General features: G+C 67.1%; 3 protein-coding genes across 3 annotated transcripts; 1 reads left to right on the top strand and 2 right to left on the bottom strand.

Moving 5' to 3' along the window:
• The first annotated feature begins 281 nt into the window (after positions 1 to 281).
• On the top strand, positions 282 to 2326 carry LOC136994982 (gap junction delta-2 protein-like). The gene is made up of 2 exons (XM_067314458.1): positions 282 to 352; positions 1549 to 2326. Exons 1-2 carry the CDS (start codon positions 282 to 284, stop codon positions 2324 to 2326), a joined length of 849 nt encoding a protein of 282 aa, XP_067170559.1.
• A 635-nt stretch (positions 2327 to 2961) lies between these two features.
• Positions 2962 to 7338, bottom strand: NOP53 (NOP53 ribosome biogenesis factor). The gene is made up of 13 exons (XM_067314518.1): positions 7145 to 7338; positions 6256 to 6320; positions 6053 to 6137; positions 5722 to 5933; positions 5078 to 5148; positions 4883 to 4978; positions 4669 to 4773; positions 4254 to 4430; positions 3950 to 4125; positions 3757 to 3823; positions 3339 to 3415; positions 3150 to 3206; positions 2962 to 3037 (listed from the first exon to the last, which is right to left on the bottom strand). The coding sequence occupies exons 1-13, from the start codon at positions 7336 to 7338 to the stop codon at positions 3031 to 3033; spliced, it is 1389 nt and encodes a 462-aa protein (XP_067170619.1). The 3' UTR covers positions 2962 to 3030.
• Positions 7339 to 8913: 1575 nt separating this feature from the next.
• On the bottom strand, positions 8914 to 17738 carry EHD2 (EH domain containing 2). The gene is made up of 5 exons (XM_067314527.1): positions 16822 to 17738; positions 15493 to 15590; positions 13459 to 13871; positions 11670 to 11834; positions 8914 to 9695 (listed from the first exon to the last, which is right to left on the bottom strand). Exons 1-5 carry the CDS (start codon positions 17217 to 17219, stop codon positions 9141 to 9143), a joined length of 1629 nt encoding a protein of 542 aa, XP_067170628.1. The 5' UTR covers positions 17220 to 17738; the 3' UTR covers positions 8914 to 9140.
• Positions 17739 to 22849: the final 5111 nt, after the last annotated feature.

Genomic DNA, 22849 nt, shown 5'->3' with positions numbered 1-22849 from the left:
TCTGTGAGCTGCACACTGCACCGGAGCAGCCCGGGCATCGCACCGGAGCAGCCCCTGAGCTGCACGCTGCACCGGAGCAGCCTGTGCCCGGTCCCCCCGCACCCCCCCGCACGCTCCCGGCGCTCCCACGCGCTCCCGCTGCCCGCGCGCTCCCGCTGCCGGCGCTGCCGCTGCTCCCGGGCAGCAGCGGCAGCGGCGGCAGCGATGGGGCCGCAGCGCTGAGCGCGGGGGCCCGGCGGGGCGCGGTGGGGGGGGGCCGCCCGGTGCCCCGGCCCGGCACCATGGGCGAATGGACCATCCTGGAGCGGCTGCTGGAGGCGGCGGTGCAGCAGCACTCCACCATGATCGGCAGGTGAGCCGTGCCGCGGCCCCGGATGCCTGGGCCCCCCCGGACACCTGGGCCCCCCCGGACGCCTGGGCCCCTCCTGGATGCCGGGGCCCCCCAGACACCTGAGACCCCCCGGACACCTGGGACTCCCCGGACGCCAGGGCCCCCCGGACACCTGGGCCCCCCCAGATGCCGGAGTCCCCCAGACACCTAGGCCCCCCCCAGGTGCTGGGACCCCCCCAGACCAGCTGCTCCGTGGTGGGGGACAGGGAGGGGCGGCCCCCGGCCCCCAGGGACCCCCCTGCCCCACGGATGCTGCCCCTCCGCTGCCCCCAGCCCCACGTCACCCCTTGGACCTGCTGTGCCGGCCCCACACTGCCCCCAGTCCCGTGGACCCCCCCCCCAGCCACTATTGCCCCAGCCCCACGTTGCTCACGGTCCCACGGACCCCACGCGGCCCTGCCCCACATTGTCCCCCCCCCCCCAGCCCCACATTGCCCCATGGACCCCATCACCCACCCAGCCCCACATTGCCCCCCCCCCAGCCGGGCCAGGATCTGCCCCGGGGAGCAGCAGGGGGTCCCGTCCCCCTTCCCGGGGTGACACCGCGGGTCCCTGTGGGGCAGATCCCGCCGAGGCGGGGGGGGAGGGGGGGAGCTGGCCCCGGGTGTGGGGCTGAGCCCCATGTCCCTGCCTGACCCCGTCCATCTCCTGCTGCTGCCTCCCTGGTGTCACCTCCCCCGGTGTCACCTCCCCAAGTGTCACCTCCCCGGTGTCACCTCTCCAGCCCCACAGCCTGGGGGCACCAGCTGCCCCATCCCCAAAGCTGGGGGGGGGGTGACAGGCACCAAGGGGCAGCGATCGGGGGGGGGGGGGACACATGGGGCAGGATGAGGGGCCCCAGCGGCCCCCACGCTGCTGTCGGATCCTGCACGGTGCCGGCGGCGGCATCGGCGTCCTTCCCCCCGTCCCTGCAGCCGGAGCGGGGCCACGGGGCTCCGGAAGCACCGGGGGCTCCGGAAGCACCTTCCCCCCCCCCGCTCCCATCCCTGCGGCGCCTCCCTCCCCGTGCCGGGGAATCCGCTTAGGATCCCACGGAAGGCTCAGGGGTTCCCGGGCCGCGGTCGGCACCGGCATCGGCTCATCCCGCGCATCAGCGGGAGCCGGGTACGGAGGGGGCCGCCCGCGCCGCTGCCCCATCTCCCGCCCGCGTCCCGCAGGATCCTGCTGACGGTGGTGGTGATCTTCCGCATCCTCGTCGTGGCCATCGTGGGCGAGACGGTGTACGAGGACGAGCAGACCATGTTCACGTGCAACACGCTGCAGCCGGGCTGCAACCAGGCCTGCTACGACAAGGCCTTCCCCATCTCCCACATCCGCTACTGGGTCTTCCAGATCATCCTGGTGTGCACGCCCAGCCTCTGCTTCATCACCTACTCCGTGCACCAGGCGGCCAAGCAGCGCGACCACCCCTTCTGCCCGCTGCCGGAGCGGGAGGCCGGAGCGGGAGGCGGCGTCCCGCTGCAAATCCCGCCGGGAGCCGCGGTGGCACCCGGCCGCCCGGAGGAGGGGAAGGAGGCGGCCGGCGCCAAAGCCGAGCGGCAGCAGGGCATCTCCCGCTTCTACGTGGTGCAGGTGGTTTTCCGCAACGCCCTGGAGATCGGCTTCCTGGCGGGGCAGTACTTCCTCTACGGCTTCGACGTGCCGGCCATCGTCGAGTGCGACCGCCACCCCTGCGTCAAGGCGGTGGAGTGCTACGTGTCGCGGCCCACCGAGAAGAGCGTCTTCCTGGTGTTCATGTTCGCCGTCAGCGGCGTCTGCGTCCTCCTCAACCTGGCCGAGCTCAACCACCTGGGCTGGCGCCAGGTGAGGGCGGCGGCGGCGGCACGGCAGCGGCGGCGGCGGCGGCTCCGCGGGGCGCGCGGCAAGGAGCTCCCGGCAGCGGTGCCGGCGCCGGCGCCGGGCCGCGCGCAGTCCGGCGAGTCCGCCTACGTCTGAGCGCCGCGGCCGCCCGCTTCCCGCTTCACCGGACTTCGCCCGCGCTCGCGGCGCTTTGGATGGGGACGATGACGACCCACCACTCGCGTCCCAGCAGCGACTGCACGGGGCCGGGGGGGGAACCTCAGGTGGGGAAAATCCTCCCCGCTCCGGGCCCGGGGCCTCAGGATGTCAATAAACGCTGGGATTTAAGGCCGAGCTTTGACTCGGGGGTGGTGGTGGCCGATGCCCCCCCGGCTGCTCCTCTGCCCCCCGCGCGGGGCAGAGCCAGGTTGGGGCGGCCGTGCCGGAGCCGGGATTGGAGCCGGGATGGGAGCCAGGCGGCTCCCTCCCACTGTGGATTTGCAGCCTCTAATCTGCTAATAGCTCTAAAGCGGGGAAAGGGGTTGAGCCAAGCACCATCTGCCAGGGCCCCCCCCAACCGGAGACGAGCCGGCATCCGGGCCCCGGCTCCCACCGCCGTTATCCCGGCTCCTGCTGGTGGGGAAGGCGACGAGGGAGGAGGGGGCGCGAGGTGGGGAGACCCCCGGGCTCTGCGGGAAAGGGGGAATCGACGGCGCCAGAGGCGGCCGCAAAGAGCCGCGCGGGGACGGCGGAGCAGCGACGGCGCGTTCGGCGCAGCGGGGAGAGCGCGCTGGTGCCAAAGGTTTTATTAGGAGAGAGGCGCGGGAAGCGGGAAGCTGCCGAGCCGGTGGGATCCGTGGCTACAACCTGCAAGACACAGAGAGAGCGCGGGGGGTCGGCAGGGACGTCGGGGGACGTCGGGGGACGTCGGGGGGACGTCGGGGGGACGTCGGGGGATGCCGTGCCCAGCCCCACTCACGTCACTTCCCGGAAGGCTCTTTTCTCCACGTATTTCAGCCGGTATTTCCGCTTGAACCTGGCGAGGGATGAGGAGAAGGGAATCAAAAATCCGCCCGCCTTTTTCCCACCCCCAGCTCTGCGGCGGGAGCAGCTCCGGGCGGGAGCAGGGGGGATCCCCCCCCCCCCCCCACTCCGGCCCCCGGCTCACTTGGCTCTCTCGCGCGGCTCGATCAGGTTCCTCCTCTGCAGGCTTTTGAAGCGGTCGCGCAGGACGCTGCCCTCGGGCTGCGGCGGGAGCGGAGCCGGTCACGGATGCTGCTCCGGGGGCGGATAAGCTCCCCCCCCCTTCCCCAGCCCCCCGGCTAAAGCCCTCGCGTGGGAACGGCTCCCGATTTCCTTCCTGGGGGGGGGGAAGGAAGCGGCGGCGGCAGTGGCGCACGGTGCCCTCAGCTCCCAGGTCCTCGTCCACGCGGCAAGGCCCCGGGAGCCCCGGGAAAACTTCACATTCCCAGCCAGCCGGGCTGCGAATCCTCGTAGCGCAAGGATGGGGCTCATCACGGGGCACCGCGGCCTGGCGGCGCTCCGCAGGGAAGGGAAAAGCGGGAAGATGGAAGGCGCGGACCCACCTTGAGCGCGCGCAGCGACTCGGGCAGCTCGTCGCTCAGCTGCACCTCCAGGCTGGGGGCTTCGTACCTGCGGCGAGGGGGCGGGAATGGGGCGGCAGCTCCCCTCCGAACCCGGAGCCGCCTCCCGGCGACCCCCCCCTCCAAACGGGAATCCCCCCCCCCCCCCCGGCGCCGCCGCGCTCCCCCCGCTCACCTGAGCCGCCCCAGGCGCCGCGGGAGAGCGTCCCGCTCCCGGCGCTTGGCCTGGCGCAGCTGCCGCCGCCGCAGGAGCTCCGCTTCCCACCGCGTCACCTGCAGCCGGAGCGAGCGGAGCCGGAAGAGCTCCTGGCGCCGGCACCGCGCCGCCTTCTCCCGGAGCCGCCGGGCCGCCTGCGGGGACATGGCCGTGAGACGCCGGCCGGGCGGGCGGAACATCCACATCCGCGTCCTCCGGCCGGCTCCTGGATCCCAGATCCTGGCGGAGCCACCAGCACCCCCAAACTCTGCCCCCGGCGCACCAGGGCTCGGGCTTCCTTCTCTCTCCGGCGCTGCTGCTCCGTCTTCTTCTCCTTCCGGGGGGCGGCAGCGGTGGGGCCGGCACGCAGGGGCTCTCCCGGCTCCTCCGGCGACGGCCCCTCGCCTTCCTCGTCCGACTCCTCCAGCAGCCCCTCGCACTCCTCCCGGAACAGCGTCTCCTACGGGCGGGACACGCTCGGCACTCGGCTCCGGGTTTCCCAGAACGGGAGAAGCCAGAGCCGAGCGGGATTATCACAGAGCCTCGGAGGCCACTGCATCCCCTTAGAGCGATCGGCAGCTCCGGCGCGGAGCCCGACGAGAGGCCTCCGGGCGCCCTGTCCCAGGGGAAGGCGGGATCCGGAATGAGGGCGCCCGGAGCAGGGGGAGGCTCCCAGGGAGCGGAGCTCCGGGTCTCACCGCAGTGGGAGCCTCAGCAGCCGTAGGGAAGCCCAGCTGCCTCTCCACCTTCTCCTCGGCCTTCTGCTTCCTCAGCTCGACCTCGTGGGCCCGGAGCAGCAGCGCCTGCGGGGAGCCGGCGGCACAAGTCACTCCGGAGCCCGGAGGCGCCGGCGGGAATGGCGGCGGGAGCGGGCCGGACCCCTAGGAGCGGCCGAGCCGCCCCCCTCCCGACCTGGTGGTCCTCGAAGGTGGGGTTGTAGGAGCCGCCGGCGGCGATGACTTCCACGGCGGGCGCTTCCGAGGGTTTCTTCCGCAGCCTGGCGGGGCGCTGCCGGAGGAGGAGGGGGAAAAGGGCAGGACGGCGTGAGAGGCAGCAGCCAGCCGGAATTCCAATCCCCTCCGCGCTCCCCCCCGGCTCCGGGCTCACCTTGACCCTCTGCTTCTTGGTCTGCTCCAGGAACCAGCCGTCCTGGCCGGCCAGCGCCCGCTCCAGCGGGTCTGTGGGAAGACGGGACGTCAGCCCCCCCCCCCCCCACCGCCAAAGCCGGGCGGGAAGCGGGAGACGCCAGCCCCAATCCGCCCCCCCTTCCCGTCGGGAGCGGTCCCCAGGCTGCGCTCCGTGGGTTTCCCGCGGCTCCGTCCCTTTCCCGGTCCCCCCCCTCCCCGACGCGGGCAGCGTTCCCGGTTTCGCTCCTCCTCCTCGGCCGCTCCCGCGCGTGCCCCCGTCCTCCCCGGAGTGACCAGGGCATGGCTCAGGGTTAATCCCGGCTCCGTGGCCGCCGGAACGCGACCGTCCGCCCATGCTGTTGGCTCCACGGCTGGGAACAAAGAGCCGTGGAAACGAAGAGAGAGCGCAGGCATTCCGGCCATGCCAGGCCTGCGCGTCTCTTCCGTCTCCCGGATTTCGGGGAGAACCCAGGTGTGCGCGCTGCCAGCTCCGACAGGGAGGGAATTTGAGCTCGTTTGCGTCCGAACAGGGTGAAATGACCCCAAAACCATTAGTGCCGGTGCTGACACCTGCCGGGACACGCCGGCACGGCCGCTCCATGCCCCATTCCCGCTTTTCCTTACTGTTCTCCGCCCAGATGTCGTAGAAGCTCCTGGCCGGGTCGACGCGTCCTGGCTCCAGGACCTTGCTCCCCGTGGCGGCCGGCGGCTCCCTCTGCAGCCGGGCCCGCAGGAGTCGCTCCCGCCGGGGCAGCACCCCCTTCTCCGCCAGCCTCTCCCACAGCTGCCGCTTCCGCTTCTCCTTCTTCCCGTTGGGAATCTGGTGCGCCAGGATGCTGCGGAAGGGCAGGGAGTCACCCTGGGAGCATCCCCCCCGGCACTGCCGCGGCCCGTCTCAGCTGGCACGAGGAGCCCGGAGGGGGAAGCGGAGGCTCCTTCCCGCAGGGAAACTCACTCCTTGGGCGCCGACACCTTGGAGTCGGGCTGCAGGATGAGGTCGATGCGCAGCGGCTTCTCCTTCCCGCCGTTCAGCTTCCGATCTGCGGCGCCGGGCAGGAACGGTCACGCCGAGGCCGGGGAGAGGCTGCCGCCGGCGCCGAGCGGCCCCACGAGCCCCCGGCCCCCCCGGGGGGGCCCTCGCCGGCCCCCCGCGCTCACCCTTCTCCGCGTCGCCCGTGTCCACGAAGAAGAGACTCTCGTCCGGCTTCTCGGCGATGAGGCCCCTGAGGGGGGGAGGAAGAGCAGGAGCCCGAGTTGCTTCCCGGGGTGGGGGGGGAAACGGGGCCCTCGGCCCCCCTCGCTCACCCCGCGGCTCCTCTTTCCCCCCACAACAACCCCAGCACCCCCCCCAGCCCCACGCACCCCCCAGCCGCCCCCCAGAGCTGCCCCAAGGCCCCTTGAGCCCCCTCAAACCCCAGGATCCCCCCCCCAGACCTCTCCCACTCCCAGGAGCCCCCCCAAATCCCCATGAGACCCCTTATTCCCCCCCCCAGCATCTCCCAAAGCCTCTCTCAGCCCCCTCACACCCCCAACGTCCCCTCAAGGCCCTTTTGCGACCCCAGAGCCCCCCCCAAAGTCCCCTCACCCCCCCCCAATGTCCCCTCACACCCCCGGGGCTCCCCCAAGGCCTCCTCAGGGCCTCTCGCTCCCCCGGGAGCCCCCCGGGCGCCCTCAAACCCTTCCCAAAGCCCCTCGCCTGCCCCCCCAAAGCCCTTCCCAGCCCCAGATGGTCTCTGCTCCCCCCGGGACCCCCCCCAAGGCCTCTCCCAGGTCGCCCCAAGGTCCCGTCACCCCGCTGGGACACTCTCATCTCTTCCCGGGCCGCTCCTGGCCCTTCCTTCAGGGCCCCCAAGGCATTTCCCACCCCAAATCCCCCCTCAGAGCCCCCCCCAGGCTCCTCTGGTCTCCTTCCAGGCCGCTCCCAGCCCCTCTCGCACCCCAGGAACCCCCCCCCAGGCCCCCAAGTCCCCTTCTGGGTCCCCAAAGCCCCTTCAGGGCCCCGCATCCCCCCGCCAAGGCCCAGGCCCGGGCCCGGCCTCGGCCTCACCCGGCCGCGCGCTGCTGCAGCGCCACGTCCTCGAGGAAGTCGCCGATCTCGCGGCCGAGCCGCGCCTCGGGGCCGGCCCAGCGCTTCCAGCCCTTCTTGCGGTGGCGGCGGCCGCGGGCGCGGGGCCGGGAGGCGGCGGGGGGCCGCGACGCCGGGCCGAGGCCCAGGAACGGCGCCGCCGCGGGCGCCGCCATCTTGGACGCGGGGTGAGAGAGTGTGGGTGGGGGGAAGGAAGGGCGGGGCGCGCCGCGTGCCGGAAGTGCCCGCCTCCCGCTTCCGGCCGCCATGGCGGGGAGGGAGGGCTGGGCACGATGATGGGGGGGGCGGCGCCATCTTGGGAAGGGCGAGGCGGCGCCCGAGGCGGGCCCGGATTGGACGCGCGGCGGGCGGTGTCACGGGGTGACGTCACCAGGCGAGGGGCGGGGGTGAGTCGACGGTAACATCTGGCGGGGGGTGGGGAGGAGGGAGGAGCCCAGCTATTCCCAGATGCGGGTCCAGATGTGATACCGGGATGCTGCACCCCCCCCCAGGTGGGGGCCCTGATACCCCCTAAACCTCCTCCAGATGTGGCCCAGATGTTCACTCAAACCTATATCCAGATGTGGCACACAATGCACCCTGCCCATGTGTCCTGGTGTATATCCAGATGTGCACCAGGTCCCTGCAGCCCTCTCCAGATGTGTTAATGAATGCCCCCCTTCGTGCCGGCCATGAATCCAGCTGTGCGTCCAGATGTGCGCGGGCTCCAGATGTGAAGACTGGGGGCAAGACCCCCCCTCGCAGCGCTGCTCGTCCTTCTCCAGGTGTGGCTCCAGCTGTGCGGTCTGGTTGCCGCCCGCTGCCCCCTCCCTGGCTCCAGATGTGAGCCCAGATGTGCCCCTTCCCCCTCCTGTGTGCGCAGATGTGCGACCGCACGACCCTGACCCCCGTCCCAGATGTTATTCCAGATGTGCTGCCCGCCCATCACTACATCCCAGTGTGAATGCAGATGTGCCCCGGCGTCACCCACTGAATTTCTCCGTCAGGGTCCCCCTTCACGCTGCCACACGCCCGCACATGTGTGCGCGTGCACCCCCCCCACACCTCCCCATGTGCATGCACATGCGTGCACACACCCACACATGTGTGCACACCCCCACCCACACGCACACACACATGCAACCCCCCCCCAATGCACCCACCCCCTCCCCAGCACCACCCTGGACCCCCACCGTGTCCCCCCCCACACTTTTGCACCCCAAAACCTGCACCGTTCCTGTGCAACTCCCCGGTTTTTGCACTTCCCCCCCCACTGTCCCCCTGCAACCCCCAAACCAGCATGATCCCTGTGCAACCCCCCAGCTTTTGCACCCAAACACCCCACCATCCCCCCTGAAATCCCCCCAAACCTGCACCATCCCTGTGCAACCCCCAGGTTTTGCAATGACCCCCCCCCCACCGCCCCCTTGCAACCCCCAAACCCGCACCGTCCCCATGCAAATTCCCAGCCTGCACTGTCCCCTTGCAACCCCCCCGGCTTTTGCACCCAAACCCCCCACCATCCCCCCGCAACCCCCCCAGCCTGCACCATCCCCTTGCAACCCCCAAACCCGCATGATCCCTGTGCACACCTCCAGCTTTTGTACCCAACCCCCCCATGTTCCCCTGCAAACCCCCAGCCTTCACCATCCCCTTGCAACCCCCAAACCCGCACCCTCCCCTTGCAACCCCCCCCCGGCTTTTGCACCAACCCCTCCCCCCAATGCAAACTCGCAGATGCAGCACGCGCATCCTGGGCGCCTGCTGTTTATTGTGCACGGAGCCGAATCGGGGTGGGGGAGCCGGTGCATGGTGCACGTTGCATGGTGCACGTTGCATGTTGCATGATGCACGTTGCATGGTGCATGGTGCATGTTGCATGATGCACGTTGCACGTTGCATGGTGCATGGTGCACGGTGCACGTTGCATGGTGCATGATGCACGGTGCACGGGGTGGGGGGGCCGGAGCCCCCGCGCTCACTCGGCGGAGCCCTTGTGGCGCCGCTTGGAGGGCGGCACGAGGCGGCGGGGCAGGTCGGCGGGCAGCCCGCGGCCCTCCAGCTTGGCGCCGATGAGGTGGCTGGCGAGGGCGAACTCCTCGTGGTCGAGGCGGCCGTCGCCGTCCACGTCGCTCAGCTGCCAGATGCGGCCCAGCACGGAGCTGGGCAGCCGGGAGCCGAGCATCCAGCCGCGCGCCCGCCGCCCGCTCACCTTGCCGTCGGCCGCCGCCAGCGTGTAGAAGATCTCGTCGTACTTGGGCTTGTCCTTGGTCACCACCCACTCGTCGCCCGCCGCCGCCGCCGCCTCCTCCTCCTCCTCCTCCTCGCGCTCGGCGGCGCCCTCGGCGAAGGGGCCGCGGCGGGCGCCCTCGAAGGCGCCGCCGTGCACCGCGGCCTCGGGCGCCGCCAGCTCCTCGTGCTGCAGCAGCGGCACCAGCGCCGCCGCGTCGCGGCACAGCAGCTCCTCCAGCGCCTCCAGCATCCGCCCCTTCGGCCCCCGCAGCTTCCCGAAGTCGTGCGCCAGCAGCAGCTCCTGCCGCCGCGCCGCGCCGGGCGGGAAAGGGAAGGACGGGATGGGACACGCCATTAGCGGGGCGCCCGGGCTGGGGGCACGGATTAAACACGGGGCAGCCGGGGGGGCGATAGGGCCGCTTATCCGGGTGCAATAGTGCAATAGAGCCGGTTATCCGGGTGCAATACAGCAGGGTATCCGGGTGCAACAGTGCAATAGAGCCGGTTATCCGGGTGCAATACAGCAGGGTATCCGGGTGCAACAGTGCAATAGAGCCGGTTATCCGGGTGCAATAGAGCTGGTTATCCAGGTGCAATAGTGCAATACAGCAGGATATCCAGGTGCAATAGAGCCAGTTATCCAGGTGCAATAGTGCAACAGAGCCGGTTATCTGGGTGCAACAGAGCCGGTTATGTAGGTGCAATAGAGCTGGTTATCTGGGTGCAACAGAGCCGGTTATGTAGGTGCAATAGAGCTGGTTATCTGGGTGCAATAGAGCCAGTTATCCAGGTGCAATAGTGCAATAGAGCCGCTTATCCGGGTGCAATAGAGCTGGTTATCCGGGAGCAATAGTGCAATAGAGCTGCTTATCCGGGTGCAACAGTGCAATAGAGCAGGATATTCGGGTGCAATAGAGCCAGTTATCCAGGTGCAATAGAGTGGGATATCTGGGTGCAATACAGTGGGATATCCAGGGGCAATAGGGCTGGATATGCAGGTGCAATAGAGCCGGTTATGCAGGTGCAACAGTGCAATAGAGCAGGATATCCGGGTGCAATAGAGGCTGCAAAAAGCGGGTTATCTGACCTCCCAGTGCAATAGAGCGCATTAAACTAGGTTATCTGAGTGCAAAAGAGACGGGTGATCTGGGTGCAATAGAGCCGGGTAGCCGGGTGCAATAAAGGCTGCAAAAAGCCAGTTATCACAGAATCACAGAATCGCTGAGGTTGGAAGGGACCTCTGGAGATCATCTAGTCCAACCCCCCTGCTCAAGCAGGGTCACCTAGAGCACATTGCACAGGATTGCATCCAGGCGCGTTTTGAATATCTCCAGAGAAGGAGATATCGGACCCCCCCCAGTGCAAAAAAAGCAGATTAAAGCTGCTTATCCAGGTGCAAAAGAGCTGGCTGTCCAAGTGCAACAGAGCGGGATATCTGGGTGCAGCAGAGCAGGATATCTGGGTGCAATAAAGGCCGCAAAAAGCTGGTTATCAGACCTCCCAGTGCAAAAAAGCGGATTAAACTCGGTTATCCGGGTGCAAAAGAGACAGGTGATCTGGGTGCAATAGCGCAGGGTAGCTGGGTGCAATGAAGGCTGCAAAAAGCCGGTTATTGGACCTCCCCAGTGCAAAAAAGCAGATTAAAGCTGCTTATCCAGGTGCAACAGAGCCGGTTGTCCAAGTGCAACAGAGCGGGGCACCCGGGTGCAAGAGAGCCAGTTACGCAGGTGCAATAGCGCAGGGTATCCGGCTGCAATAAAGGCCGCAAAAAGCCAGTTATCGGACCTCCCGGTGCAAAAAAGCGGATTAACCTTGGCTATCTGGGCGCAATAGAGCTGGTTATCTGAGTGCAACAGAGCGGGATATCCGGGTGCAGTGGAGCAGGATATCCGGGTGCAATAAAGGCTGCAAAAAGCCGGTTATCGAACCTCCCGGTGCAAAAAAGCGGATTAAACCTGGCTATCCGGGTGCAAAAGAGACGGGTGATCTGGGTGCAAGAGAGCCGGTTATCCGGGTGCAAGAAGCCAGTTATCCGGGTGCAATAACGGCTGCAAGAAGCCAGTTATCCGGGTGCAAGAGAGCCGGTTATCCGGGCGCAAGAAGCCGGTTATCTGGGTGCAATAAAGGCTGCAAAAAGCTGTTTTTCCGGGTGCAAGAAGCCGGTTATCTGGGTGCAATAAAGGCTGCAAAAAGCTGTTTTTCCGGGTGCAAGAAGCCGGTTATCCGGGTGCGAGAAGCCGGGAGCGGCCCCGGCGGCGGCGGCGGCGGCGCCCACCTGCATGCGGGCGCAGTCGGGGAAGTCTCCGGGCGGGATGTGATGCTCCAGCTGGATCTTGGCGAAGAGCAGCGGCAGCTTGGCGATGAGCTGCTTCTTCTTGTTGTCCTTGCCGAAGACCGAGGGCATCTCCTTCTTCAGGTGGCCCATGATGTGAGCGTGCACCTGCGGCGGGGCCGGCCGTCGCTGGGGGCCCAGGCGTCCGGGCCGCCCCCGCCCCCGCTCCCACCCGGACACCTGGGCCCCCCGACCTGCTCCTGCGGATGGGGGGGGGTTTGGGGGGATTTGGGGGAGTTTCGGGGGGGGTCGGGGTGTCCAACGCTTGGTCACCGCCGGGGTGGCTCCCGCGGGATCGTGGTGCAGGGGGTCCTGGCTGGAGTCCCGTCCCCGTCCCCATCCCGTCTCCAACCCATCTCCATCCCCATCCCCATTCCCATCCCATCCCATCCCCATTCCCATCCCATCCCCATTCCCATCCCTATCCCAATCCCATCCCCATCCCATCCTCATACCAATCCCATCCCCATCCCATTCCCATTTCCATCCCATCCCGTCCGGCCGGGGGCTGCGTGCGGGAGCCGCCTTGGCCCCCGTCCTGGAAAATCCCAGCAGCCGCCTCCGTGGGCCGCTCCGGGCGGGAGGAAGCCCCGGGCGCACAAAGAGCCGCGGCCGCAGGTGGCCGGAAGAGATAAGGCCGAGCGGGAGGGAAAAACGGCGCTGGAAAACGCCGCCAGCCCCCGACCCCCGGCTTCCGCCCGGCCCGGCCCGGCCCGACGCCAGGGTGAGGGGCTCGGCCAGATCCAACGCCCCGGCTCCGGCGGCTCCGGCCCCGGCGGCTCCGGCAGCGGCAGGGGGGACCCGGAGCGGGACCCGGCTGGGGGGGGGGGCGGGATTGGACGTTAATTACTCCTTAATGAGGGCGGCGGAAGGCTCTGCCCCATCGGAAACCGCTAACGAGGAAACCGGGCGCAGGATGCGGCCGGGCCGGGGGCTGTGTCCCCCCCCGGGGCTATTGTTGGAGGCGGCCGGAGCCGGGGGGAACCGTGCCAGGACCCCCCCCCCCCCCGACACGAGGGACCCAGGCGTCCTGGTCCCCCCCCCGTCCTGGCTGCGAGGCCTCCACGTCCACCCAGAGCCGGGAGGGGGCCCAGGCGTCCGGGCCGAGCTCTGCCCCGCGGGACCCGGGAAGGGGGCCCAGGCGTCCTGGTCCATAGGAACCAGAGCTGGGAGGGGGCCCAGGCGTCCTGGCCCGCGGGAACAGGAGCCAGGAGAGGAGCCAGGTGTCCCGGTCCCAGCTGTGGCCTGCGGGAACCAGAGCTGGGAGAGGGCCCAGGCGTCCTGGTCCTGGCTCTGCCCTGCGGGACCTGGGAGGGGGCCCAGGAGTCCTGGTCCATAGGAACCGGAGCCGGGAGGGGCCCAGGAGTCCTGGTCCACGAGAACCACAGCTGGGAGAGGACCCAGGTGTCCCAGTCCCATCTCTGGCTGCGGGAACCAGAGCTGGGAGGGGGCCCAGGCGTCCTGGTCCCAGCTGTGGCCTGGGGGAACCAGAGCCGGGAGGGGGCCCAGGCGTCCTGGTCCTGGCTCTGGCCATGGGAACAGGAGCCAGGAGGGGGCCCAGGCGTCCTGGTCCACAGGAACCAGAGCCGGGAGGGGGCCCAGGCGTCCTGGTCCCAGCCGCGGCCTGCGGGAACCACAGCTGGGAGAGGACCCAGGTGTCCCGGTCCCGGCTCTGGCCGCGGGAACCGGAGCCGGGAGGGGCCCCGGCGTCCGGGCGGGCGGGCGCGCTCACCCGGACGAGGCGAGCTCGCTTGATGAGGTCGTTGAGCTTCCTCAGGGCCGAGTTGCGGGGCAGGTTCTGGATGTCCTGGAACAAGTCCTGCTCCTCCAGCTCGAAGAGCCGCCGGTTGTCGGAGACGAGCAGCGGCTCGGCCCAGAAGGAGCCGATGAAGACGCGCAGCACCTCGGGGGTGTTGAACACCTTCCCCAGGGACCACATCAGCGCCCCGTACACCCGCATCAGCTGCTGCGTCTCCACCATGTCGGCCTTGTTCAGGACCACCCGGATCTTGTCCTCGTTGCCCCTGAGGGCTCGGATGGCCTCCGAGAACTCGTCCGAGATCTCCAGCTTGTGGGCGTCGAAGAGGAGGATGATGAGGTCGACGCGCTCGGCGAACCACTGCAGCACGGCCGCGAAGTCGTAGCCTGCGGGGAGCGGCGGGGAAGCGGGCGCCGAGGGGCCGGCGCGGGGCGGAACGCCCGGGACCTTGCACAGGGGGTGTGGGGGGGGTCGCCTCGCACGGCCCCGAATCCCCGTGCACCGACCTCGACCGTGCACAGCGCCTGGCAGAGCCCCGAATCCCCCATGCACCGACCTCGACCGTGCACAGCGCCTCGCACGGCCCCGAATCCCCTGTGCACTGACCTCGACCGTGCACAGCGCCTTGCAGAGCCCCGAATCCCCCGTGCACCGACCTCGACCGTGCACAGCGCCTTGCAGAGCCCCCAATCCCCCGTGCACCGACCTCGACTGTGCACAGCGCCTCGCACGGCCCCGAATCCCCCGTGCACCATTCCCAACCCCGCACGGCCCGGCACGGCGCCTTGCACCGCCCCAATCCCTCCGTGCACAGCCCTGACCCCGTGCACAGCCCTATTGCTGCACACGTGTGCTCCCAGCCCATGCACAGTCCCGACCCTCCCTGGGCGCAGCCCAGAGCCCTGCACGACCCTGAGCCCGTGCACAACCCGAATTGCTGCACGTGCACGGCCCTGACCCCCTGCACACCCCGATCCCCCCGTGCACAACCCGGACCCGTGCACACCCCCAATCCCTGCATGTGCATAGCCCAGACCCCCCTGTGCACGGTCCCGTCCGGTGCCCAGCCCCGGCGCCCGCAGGCCCCCCACCCCCCCCGCACGGCCCCGCTGTGGGGCACCGCGCGGCCCCCCGGCGCCCCTGGGCCGCGGAGCACCCGAAACGGGGCTGGGGGTCTGGCGGGGCACAGCTGGGCCCGCAGCTGGCGACGGCGCCGCGGGGGGGGTAGCAGCCCCAGCAGGACACAGGGGGCCGTGTGGGGGGGGTGTTCCCCCGTGCACATCTGGAGAGAGCAGCAGGGCCCTGCTGCACATCTGGACCAGAGCCCGGAGACCGGGGTGTTTTGGGGGGGGCACGTTTGGGCCAAAGCCAGGAGATGGGGGCATTTGGGGGGGGCACATCTGGACCCAAGAGTGGGGAACCGGGGGGCCGGGGGGCACATCTGGACCCACAGCAGGACAAAGGGCCAGTCGGGGTGGAACATCTGGGCACCCACATGAAGAGGGGGAGGATGGGGGCACATCTGGGCCCAACCCTGGGGACTAGGGTGGTCCAGGGAGCACATCTGGGCCAGACCCTGGAGAAAGGTGCTTTTGGGGGCACAGCTGGACCCCTAAAAGGTGAGCGGTGTGGTTGGGGTGCACATCTGGATGCACAACTGGAGACGTGGGTCCTTTGGCGGGGCACATCTGGACCCAGAGCCGATCGGGGAGGGGGCACATCTGGACCCACACCAGGAGACGTGGGGCATTTTGGGGGCACGTTTGGACCAACAGCTGGAATCGGGGCCACTCGACGGGAGCACATCTGGCTCCGCAGCTGGAGACGGGCCCTACTGGGGGCACATCTGGCCCCACAGCCCGAGGCCGGGCCGGCTGCGTGTCCCCCCGGGGGAAAAGGGTGGAATTTTGGCCGGGAGCCCGGTGCCGCGGCCGTGCCCGTGCGTGGGGGCCGCGGGGGCCGGCAGCGGGTGCGGCGAGCGCGGGCGGCCTCGGCGCGCCGCCTTACCCCGGCTCACGCGCTGCTTGGCCCCGGAGAGGATCCCCGGCGTGTCGATGAGGCTGATGCTCTCCAGCACCTGGTTGGGCAGGTGGGCGCACATGAACCTGGGGGGGGGGGGAGGCGGGGGGAGACGCCGCGTTAGCGCCCGGACGCCTGGGTCCCTCGTGTGGGCTTGGGGTGGGGGGTGGGGGGCAAGGGGACGGTGCCCAAATGCAGGGTGCAGCCCCCGGGTGCGATTGCAGCCCCCGGGTGCGGTTGCAGCGGCCGCCCCCGAAGGCGGCGGGGAGGGCCGGGGCCTGCGAGCGCCTCGGCTCCGGAGGAGGAAGCGGAGCCGGGCCAAGGTAAACAACGCCCAAAATATTCCCGAACCGCTGCCCGAGGGCTCCCTCCCCGGCCCCGGGCGCCGGATCCGGCCCTGCAGACCAGGGGCGGGTTGGCGTTGGGTGCAGGGCGAGGAAGAGGCTGGTGGGGAGCCCGGCGGGGGCCCCCAGCTCCGGCCCCACGGCCCTGGCGGGATGGGAGACGACCAGCGGCGGCGGCAGCTCGGGGAAGGGGCGGCCCCGGTGCAGCCCCCCCGTGCGGGGAGGCGTCGGCGGGGCTGAGCCTCCGCAGCACTTAGTGATCCTGATTACGTGCACCGCTGCAACCCTGCCTGTGTGCACCACTGCAACCCAACTGCATGCACCAACGCAGCCCCAACTGCATGCACTGCTGCAACCCTGCATGCACCGCTGCAGCCCTGCCTGCGTGCACCGCTGCAGCCCCAGCTGCATGCACTCCAGCCCTACGTGCGCCCCTGCAACCCTCACTGCATGAAATATTGCGCCCCTAGTTGCACGCGCCATTACAGCCCCAACTGCGCGCACTGTTGCAACCCCAACTGCGTACACGATTGCACCCCCAATTGCATGCACTATTGCAACCTTGCATGCACCACTGCAGCCCTGATTGCTCACACTATCGCAACCCCTGCATGCATTAGCGCAACCCTAACTAAACGCACCGTTGCAACACCAGCTGCGTGCACGATCGCACCCCTAACGACATGCACTGTTGCAGCCCCAGCTACGAGCTCTGCCGCAGCCCCGAGTACGTGCGCTCGCACCGCGGCTACGTGCGCCGCTGGCAGCGCATCTGCAGCCCTGACGCCTTCTTTCCGAGGCGGCGGCGGCGAGGGCCGGCACTGGGGCACAGGGGCCTTGGCAGGCGGCGCCGCCGCATTCCTGAAGCCTGGCTCATCCCAGGGCCGCGGCAAACAACCCTCGGGGCAGCGTTGGGGGGGTGGGGAATTCCGGGGGGATTCCCCCCCCCCCCGTGCCCGGGGGCCGCACTCACCGGTTGAGGAAGGTGTTGCCGAAGGGGTTGAGCTTGCGGAAGGGCTTCTTGGGGTCCACGATGAGGGCGTTGCCCGGCGTGATGCCCTCGGTGTCGCCGTGCATGACGGCCACGAAGGAGTCGGTGGTGGGCTCGGGCCCGATGCGGCTGCCGGGGATGTCCTGCTCCAGCAGGTACCGGATGAAGGTGGTCTTGCCCGTGGAGTACTGCCCCACCACCAGCACCATGGGCTTGCTGTCGAAGTCGGCGTCCTCCAGCGCCGGCGAGTGGAAGTCGTGGAAGCGGTAGAACTCCTCCACCGGCAGCAGCTTCTTCTTGTAGAGCTCCTTGAGCCCCTCGGTGACGGTGCGGATCACCTCGGGGTTCTTCGGCTCCTGCTTCTTCATCCAGCTGAACATCGCGGCGAGGGGACGGGACGGCGCGGCCGAGGCCCGACGCTTCCCGGCGGATCTGCTCTTCAAGGGGGGGGATGGAAAGCGGCGGCTCCGGGGCCGCGGCCGGCTGGGAGGCTCCGGGGGCGAAGTGGCGGATCGGGACGAAGCGGCGGATCAGGCCGAAGCGGTGGCCGGGGTCTCTCCTCGGGGCGTGGGAATTTCGCTGGCGCAGTTCCCGCGCCGGCGCCGCGACTCCGACGAGGCTCTGCGTTGCCCCTGGTGGGGGGGGTGTTTTTTTTTGGGGGGCCTCCGGACGGGGAGAGCAAAGAATCCTCCCTGGAAGCGGCGGCGGCGGTTCCTCCTCTTCCCCGCGGGCAGATAACGGCGTTTCCCCCCTCCCCAAAAACTAAAAAGCGGCGAAGTTGCCGAGCGGGGAAAGCAGGCAGGGCGGCACGATCCGGCGGGGAGCGGAGCCGCTGGCGGCGCTTTCCGAAGAAAAAACGCTTTCCCCGGGCGATGCGACTTTTTTTTTTTTTTTTCTTTCCCCCTTGCTTTTTTTTTTTTTTTTTTTTTTTAATGGAGGAAAAATCCTGCCCCGAACTCGCCGAAGATCCCGCAGAACATCTGAGGTGGGGCCGGGAGGCGGCGGCGCAGAAAAGGGCCGGGCCGAGCGGCGCCGAGCGCAGATTAACATAAATTAGCCGCGGGGAGGGCGAGAAGAGCCCGAGCGGGAGCGGGAGCGGGGGGGGGGGAGCGGGGGGGGGAAGAGAAGAAGCAGCCGAACTTGAGCGCGAGCCATTAAAAAAAAAAAAAAGTTGAAAAAACAAATAATTAAATAAATAAATGTTTTCCCCGGCCTTTCGGGAAGCAGGATCGCGGGCTGCGGCGCCACCAGGCGAGGGATGGCGAGAGAGCCAGGGCCGCGCGGGAATCTGCTCCCAATCCCGCTCCCAATCCCGCTCCCACTCCCGCTCCCCTTCCCGCCGGGCCTGCGCTGCGGGCGGCAACTCGTGACACCCGTGCTCAGCAGCGGGGCGATGCCCCTGCCAAGCCCCCGGCTCTTTTTCCCAGCTCCAGCGCAGCGGCGGCGGCTGCCCCCGGGGGTTGAATCCTGCGGGATGGGGACGGGGCTGCCGGGCCCCGCGCCGGGATCTGCCCGCGCTGCTGCCGAGCGCCGCTCCGGACCCGGCTTTTCTCAGGCAGCTCCGGGCGCTGCAGCCACCAAGGTGCCGGAGGGGAGCGGAGCAAGGGCCGTGCCGGGGTCTCACTGTCGCCTTCGTGTCTGCGGGGGGCTGCGGGTGGCCAGTGCTGCTGTCTGCGAGGAGAAACCGCCGGCGACGGTTGCACGAGCTGGGAAACGCCGTGGATGGGGGCAAAACCGCCGGCGACGGTTGCACGAGCTGGGAAACACCACGGATGGGGGCAAAACCGCTGGTGACAGTTGCGCCAGCTGCATCAGGTGCCGGGAAACGTCGGCTGCCTCCATTGCGGCTGCTGCTCGTGCCTGCTGCCGGAGCAGCCCGGGAAGGAAATGGCCCTGGAAAAGGCCCCCCCGAAATGCCCGTGCAAAACCCACCAGACGCCCCCAAACCGCGGCGCCCTCTTAGCTCCCGGCGGTCCAGCGGGGGCCGATCCCAGTTCCGCCGGATCTCGCCTCGGTTGCAGTCCTGCCGGTGGCAAATCCAGCCCGAAACCCGCCAGCGCCGTGTCTCCGAGCCGGGAAAAGCTCGCCGGAAGAAATGCAAAGCGATGCCCCGTGCAGTTTTTAAAAAGAAGAGCAATTTAATTTACACAGAAGTACTAAATGTACATAATTCTTTAAAAAAATTGTTATACACAATAAATACAGTACAAAATTATTTTATAGTACTATATTTTGTCTTGAACTGTGATAGCGTTCACTGGTACCAGCGGGGCAGGCGAGACCGGGGGCTCCCTCGCTCGGGCCGGGGGCTTCCGCTCTGTCGCCGGGTTTTGCTTTGGGAGCGACGCTGTCGCCTTCGAGGGGGACGGGGGGGGGGGACAGACCTATTTTTTCCTTTTTTCTTTCTTTTTGCATTTTTCCCTTCTCTTAGCTGGAAAGAAACCCCAGAGGGCGGCAGGCAACCGGGTCCAACCGCAGCCGTTCCCCCCCCCCCCCCGCAAAAAACGGGCAGAAAAGGGACAAACTGCCGCTGCTGCCCCCCATGGTGCCGTGAGCGACCGGAATGACCGTGCCAGGATGGTGGAAGCGCCGGGAAGGGGGAGGAAGGGGAAGCGAAGGGCCCCGAGGAGCCGCCGCTCGCGCCGTCCCGCAACCGGAGCCGTGTCGCGGAGAAGGGGGAAAAACGACGAGCCAACGACCCCGATGCACACGTCCTTTCCGATTAAAAAAAAAAAAAAAAGACACTAAACAAAAGCCAAACGATTTAATACACATTTTTTTTTATATATATATATGTATATATAAAAAAAGAAAACGCCAAATGTTTTTTTTTAGCCTGGGAATCGTCATCCCTTATTGCTTCCTGGCCGATGCTCTTGCTGGAGGCGGCGGCGGTGGAGAGGCCGCGGCGCTGCCCCCCGTCCCGCGACTCAAGGGCGCAGATCAAACGGCTTTTGGGGGGGGAAAAAAGATTTTATATATATCCATATATCTATATAGATAGATATCTATATATATGTATCCGTCTGTCTGTCTGTCTCTCCTCCCGCCTGGTTTCCTTGCAGAGAGCGGAGGCTCCGCGGGGCGACGGCAGCAGTGACGAGGGCGACGCGACGGCGAAGCAAGGCTGCTCTCTACCCCCTCGTCCTTTTTTCTTGCTTTTTTTTAAAAATAAAAGGGTGGAAGAGGGGCGCAGCGGCGGGCAGGGAGGGCCGGAGCAGCTCCGGCACCGCGGGGAACGCTGCGCCGGCGGGAGAGGCGACCCTGGGCCTGCCTCCCGCCGGGGTGAAGTCGCGCCCCTAATTTCTTCTTTTTTTAAATCAAATTGCATTTTCTTTTCCGCTTTAGGCGTCTTGCAAGGGAAAGAAGCCGACGGTGAGGCTCGAAGCCACGGCCGGCGCCTCCAGGCGCTGCTTTTCCCCCCAGGATTCCCGGGAAAGCCGGGTCCCGTGGGGAAGGCCGTTGCCCCCCTCCTCCTCCTCCCTGCCGCGGGGCGGGTGAACACTTTAAGGCCTCTTTTTGGTGAGAAACGCAGGGAAGCGGCGAGAGGGGAGCGAGGAAGAGGGATTCCCGCGGCTCCGGCGCCCGGGACCGAGCCGGCAAACCCGCGACGTCCCAGCACCTCCCGTAGGAGCCGGCAGGTTCCGGCGCCGTCCTAAAATGCACTTTGCAGCTTCTCCCATTTATTTCTTATTTTTTCAGGTGTCGCCGGAGCCGGGGCCCCGGAGAAGACGCCGTCCCTCGCCAACGGGACGCTGCCGTTCCCCCCAGCGGGAGCCGTTTGGAGGAGGGAAAAAACATATATATATATAAAAAATCTTGCAGAAAAAGCAGACATGTGAACGGCTGCGACTCGTCTCCCGCCTCTGGCCGCTGCCCGAAGCGATGCCGGGGTTGCGGAGACCTTCGCCCTGCTGCTGCTGCCCCGCGCGGTGCAGGAGGCCGAGAAAGGAGAGGAGAGAAGGGGGAGGCTGACGGAGGAGACCCGAAACCCACCGGCGACGCACGCAGAAAACAAAAAAGGAATAAATCAGTGCAAGGATGAAAATAAATACTGTCACGATTAAATACTAGAGGCGGCGAAGAGCAGCGCGCCCGCTTGCACGCGCCGGGTAGGAACCGCTCTCACCGGCGGTGGCTCCCGCTCCGGGAGGGGGATTAAAAAGAAAACAAACAAACAAAAAAACGATTTCAAACCCGATTTCGAACGAATCTGATTCTGAACCCGCGGTTTCCCCAGCTCTGCAAGCACCGGAGCCCGGGCGGGAGAGGAGGAGCTGCTCCTTCGATGCACGTGGAGATGGACCCGTGCACACACGTCTTTATATATACACACATACACACATATGCACATATATATACACACCCATTTTCTCTCTCTCACGCACACATATATATATATATATATATGCAGATGTAGATATACGTGCGCATACGCACTCCTAGAGCGGGTTAACGAATAAGTCGGACTTTGAAGGAAAGGGGACGATGGCACATGCACCTGATGGCACTTAAACAAAGCTGAAACACTTATTGCCTTCCAAAGGAGAAGGGGGGGGAAACCGGGCTGGAGAAGCTCACGGCTTCCAGGCACGTGACACGCGCCCGCGCCGTTCGGCAATGCTCCATGTGGACGCGCGCGGGGGGGGGGGGAACGAAAAAACCCCATCGGATATCCTCGCTGCCGCCATCCGTTTGGGCAAGGAAGTAATAAGGCATAGTGGGAACGAGCAGATCCTCCGTGGAGCTTCTGCCGTCGGACAAAAGGACTCGTTTTTGCAAGGGTGTTTTACAGCCTCGGCTTCCCCCCCCCCCGAACACTCGCGTTTGCCGGCATTTCCCGCATCAGCCCGGTGCGGCGCTGAGCTCCAGCACAGCGATGAGGCTCGCGTGAGAGGGCAAGAACTGGAGCAGGATGAAGGAACAGCGCTGGTTTTTTTGAAACAAACTCTCCGCAAACACGTCCCGATCTTAATTTTGGTGGGAAACCCCTAACAGCGATGAACAGGGGGACGAGGAGACCCGGGGGCCGCTGAGCCTGTGGCGTTTGGGGACCAAATCTGCAACCTCCTAATTCAAGGCAGGCGGTGGGGCTCGACTCTGATTGCAAACGGACCCGGCGTCCGCTGCGACCACGGCATCCCGCAAAGCCAACGGAGCTTCCCACCGCTGGCGCCTGGCTCACCGGGGCGAGCAGCACCCGGGAGGCACGAGGGAGCTGAAGGAAAAGCAAAACCCGGCGCTGGGAAAGAAGCAGGTAGGTGGGAGGAGGTCAAGTGAGAGCCCGGCGAACGCGGCGCTGATGAAGAGGACGGCGCGAGGCTCTTCCCTGCGGGGCGAGCGAGGCTGCGGAATTACTTGCCGCGGGAAGAACCTCCTCCGAGCAGCACCGACGGCCCCACCGGGCGCCTGGTCCTCCTCGAGCAGGAGACGAGCTGCTGCAGGAGCACAAGCTTCCAGAGCAGGAACCACCCCGGTGCCCGGCAACTCCGCCGGACACGCGGGGAATTCCTCCCTTATCCCAAGAGACCGGCGGGGAGGAAGGAAACCGAGACCGCGGGCTAGGAGATCGGCTCCCAGCAGCCGGGGAGGTGAGACAGTGCTGGGATGCTCCGCCGCTGCCCCAACACCGGCTCATCCCGGAGCATCCCGGCTCCGGACGGCGGGACGCCGCTGCCCTGTCCCACCACGTCCCCCACAGCCAGCCCGGAGGGAGTCGCACCTACGGCTCTCCCGCGCGCTTTTCTTCCACGCTAGCGATTAGTGTTTGTGCCGCCTTCCTTGCCTTCGCTTTGCTTTGCTTTTTCTTTTTTTTTTTTTTGCCCTTTGCTGACCAATGCGAGGGTCCAAAAGCCCACGGGATATCTGAAATAACTTAAAAAAACGAACAATAAATTTTGCCTCTGTGGCAACCGCTGCAGAGTCCTCTTTGGCCTCCCACTGGTTCGATTAGCAATCTGCTCCGAGATTAAAGACAGCCGGGGTGGGAGTGGGGGGAAAGAGAAAATAG

Source organism: Apteryx mantelli, chromosome 35 (genome assembly GCF_036417845.1).
Source record: "Apteryx mantelli isolate bAptMan1 chromosome 35, bAptMan1.hap1, whole genome shotgun sequence".
Taxonomy (NCBI): Eukaryota; Metazoa; Chordata; class Aves; order Apterygiformes; family Apterygidae; genus Apteryx; species Apteryx mantelli.
The sequence above is the reverse complement of the archived record's forward strand: the minus strand, read 5'-3'. Positions and strand labels throughout refer to the sequence as shown.

Coding starts and splice junctions, on each gene's coding strand:
- EHD2 (XM_067314527.1), bottom strand. CDS start 17,219: ATGTTCAGCTGGATGAAGAAGCAGGAGCCGAAGAACCCCGAGGTGATC. Junction 15,591..16,821: donor GGCAACACCTTCCTCAACCG/GTGAGTGCGGCC, acceptor CCCCCCCCCCAG/GTTCATGTGCGCCCACCTGC. Junction 11,835..13,458: donor AGCGAGCTCGCCTCGTCCGG/GTGAGCGCGCCC, acceptor GCCCCGCCGCAG/GTGCACGCTCACATCATGGG.
- NOP53 (XM_067314518.1), bottom strand. CDS start 7,338: ATGGCGGCGCCCGCGGCGGCGCCGTTCCTGGGCCTCGGCCCGGCGTCG. Junction 5,149..5,721: donor CGACATCTGGGCGGAGAACA/GTAAGGAAAAGC, acceptor GTCTTCCCACAG/ACCCGCTGGAGCGGGCGCTG. Junction 4,979..5,077: donor CCAAGAAGCAGAGGGTCAAG/GTGAGCCCGGAG, acceptor CTCCTCCGGCAG/CGCCCCGCCAGGCTGCGGAA.
- LOC136994982 (XM_067314458.1), top strand. CDS start 282: ATGGGCGAATGGACCATCCTGGAGCGGCTGCTGGAGGCGGCGGTGCAG. Junction 353..1,548: donor CACTCCACCATGATCGGCAG/GTGAGCCGTGCC, acceptor CGCGTCCCGCAG/GATCCTGCTGACGGTGGTGG.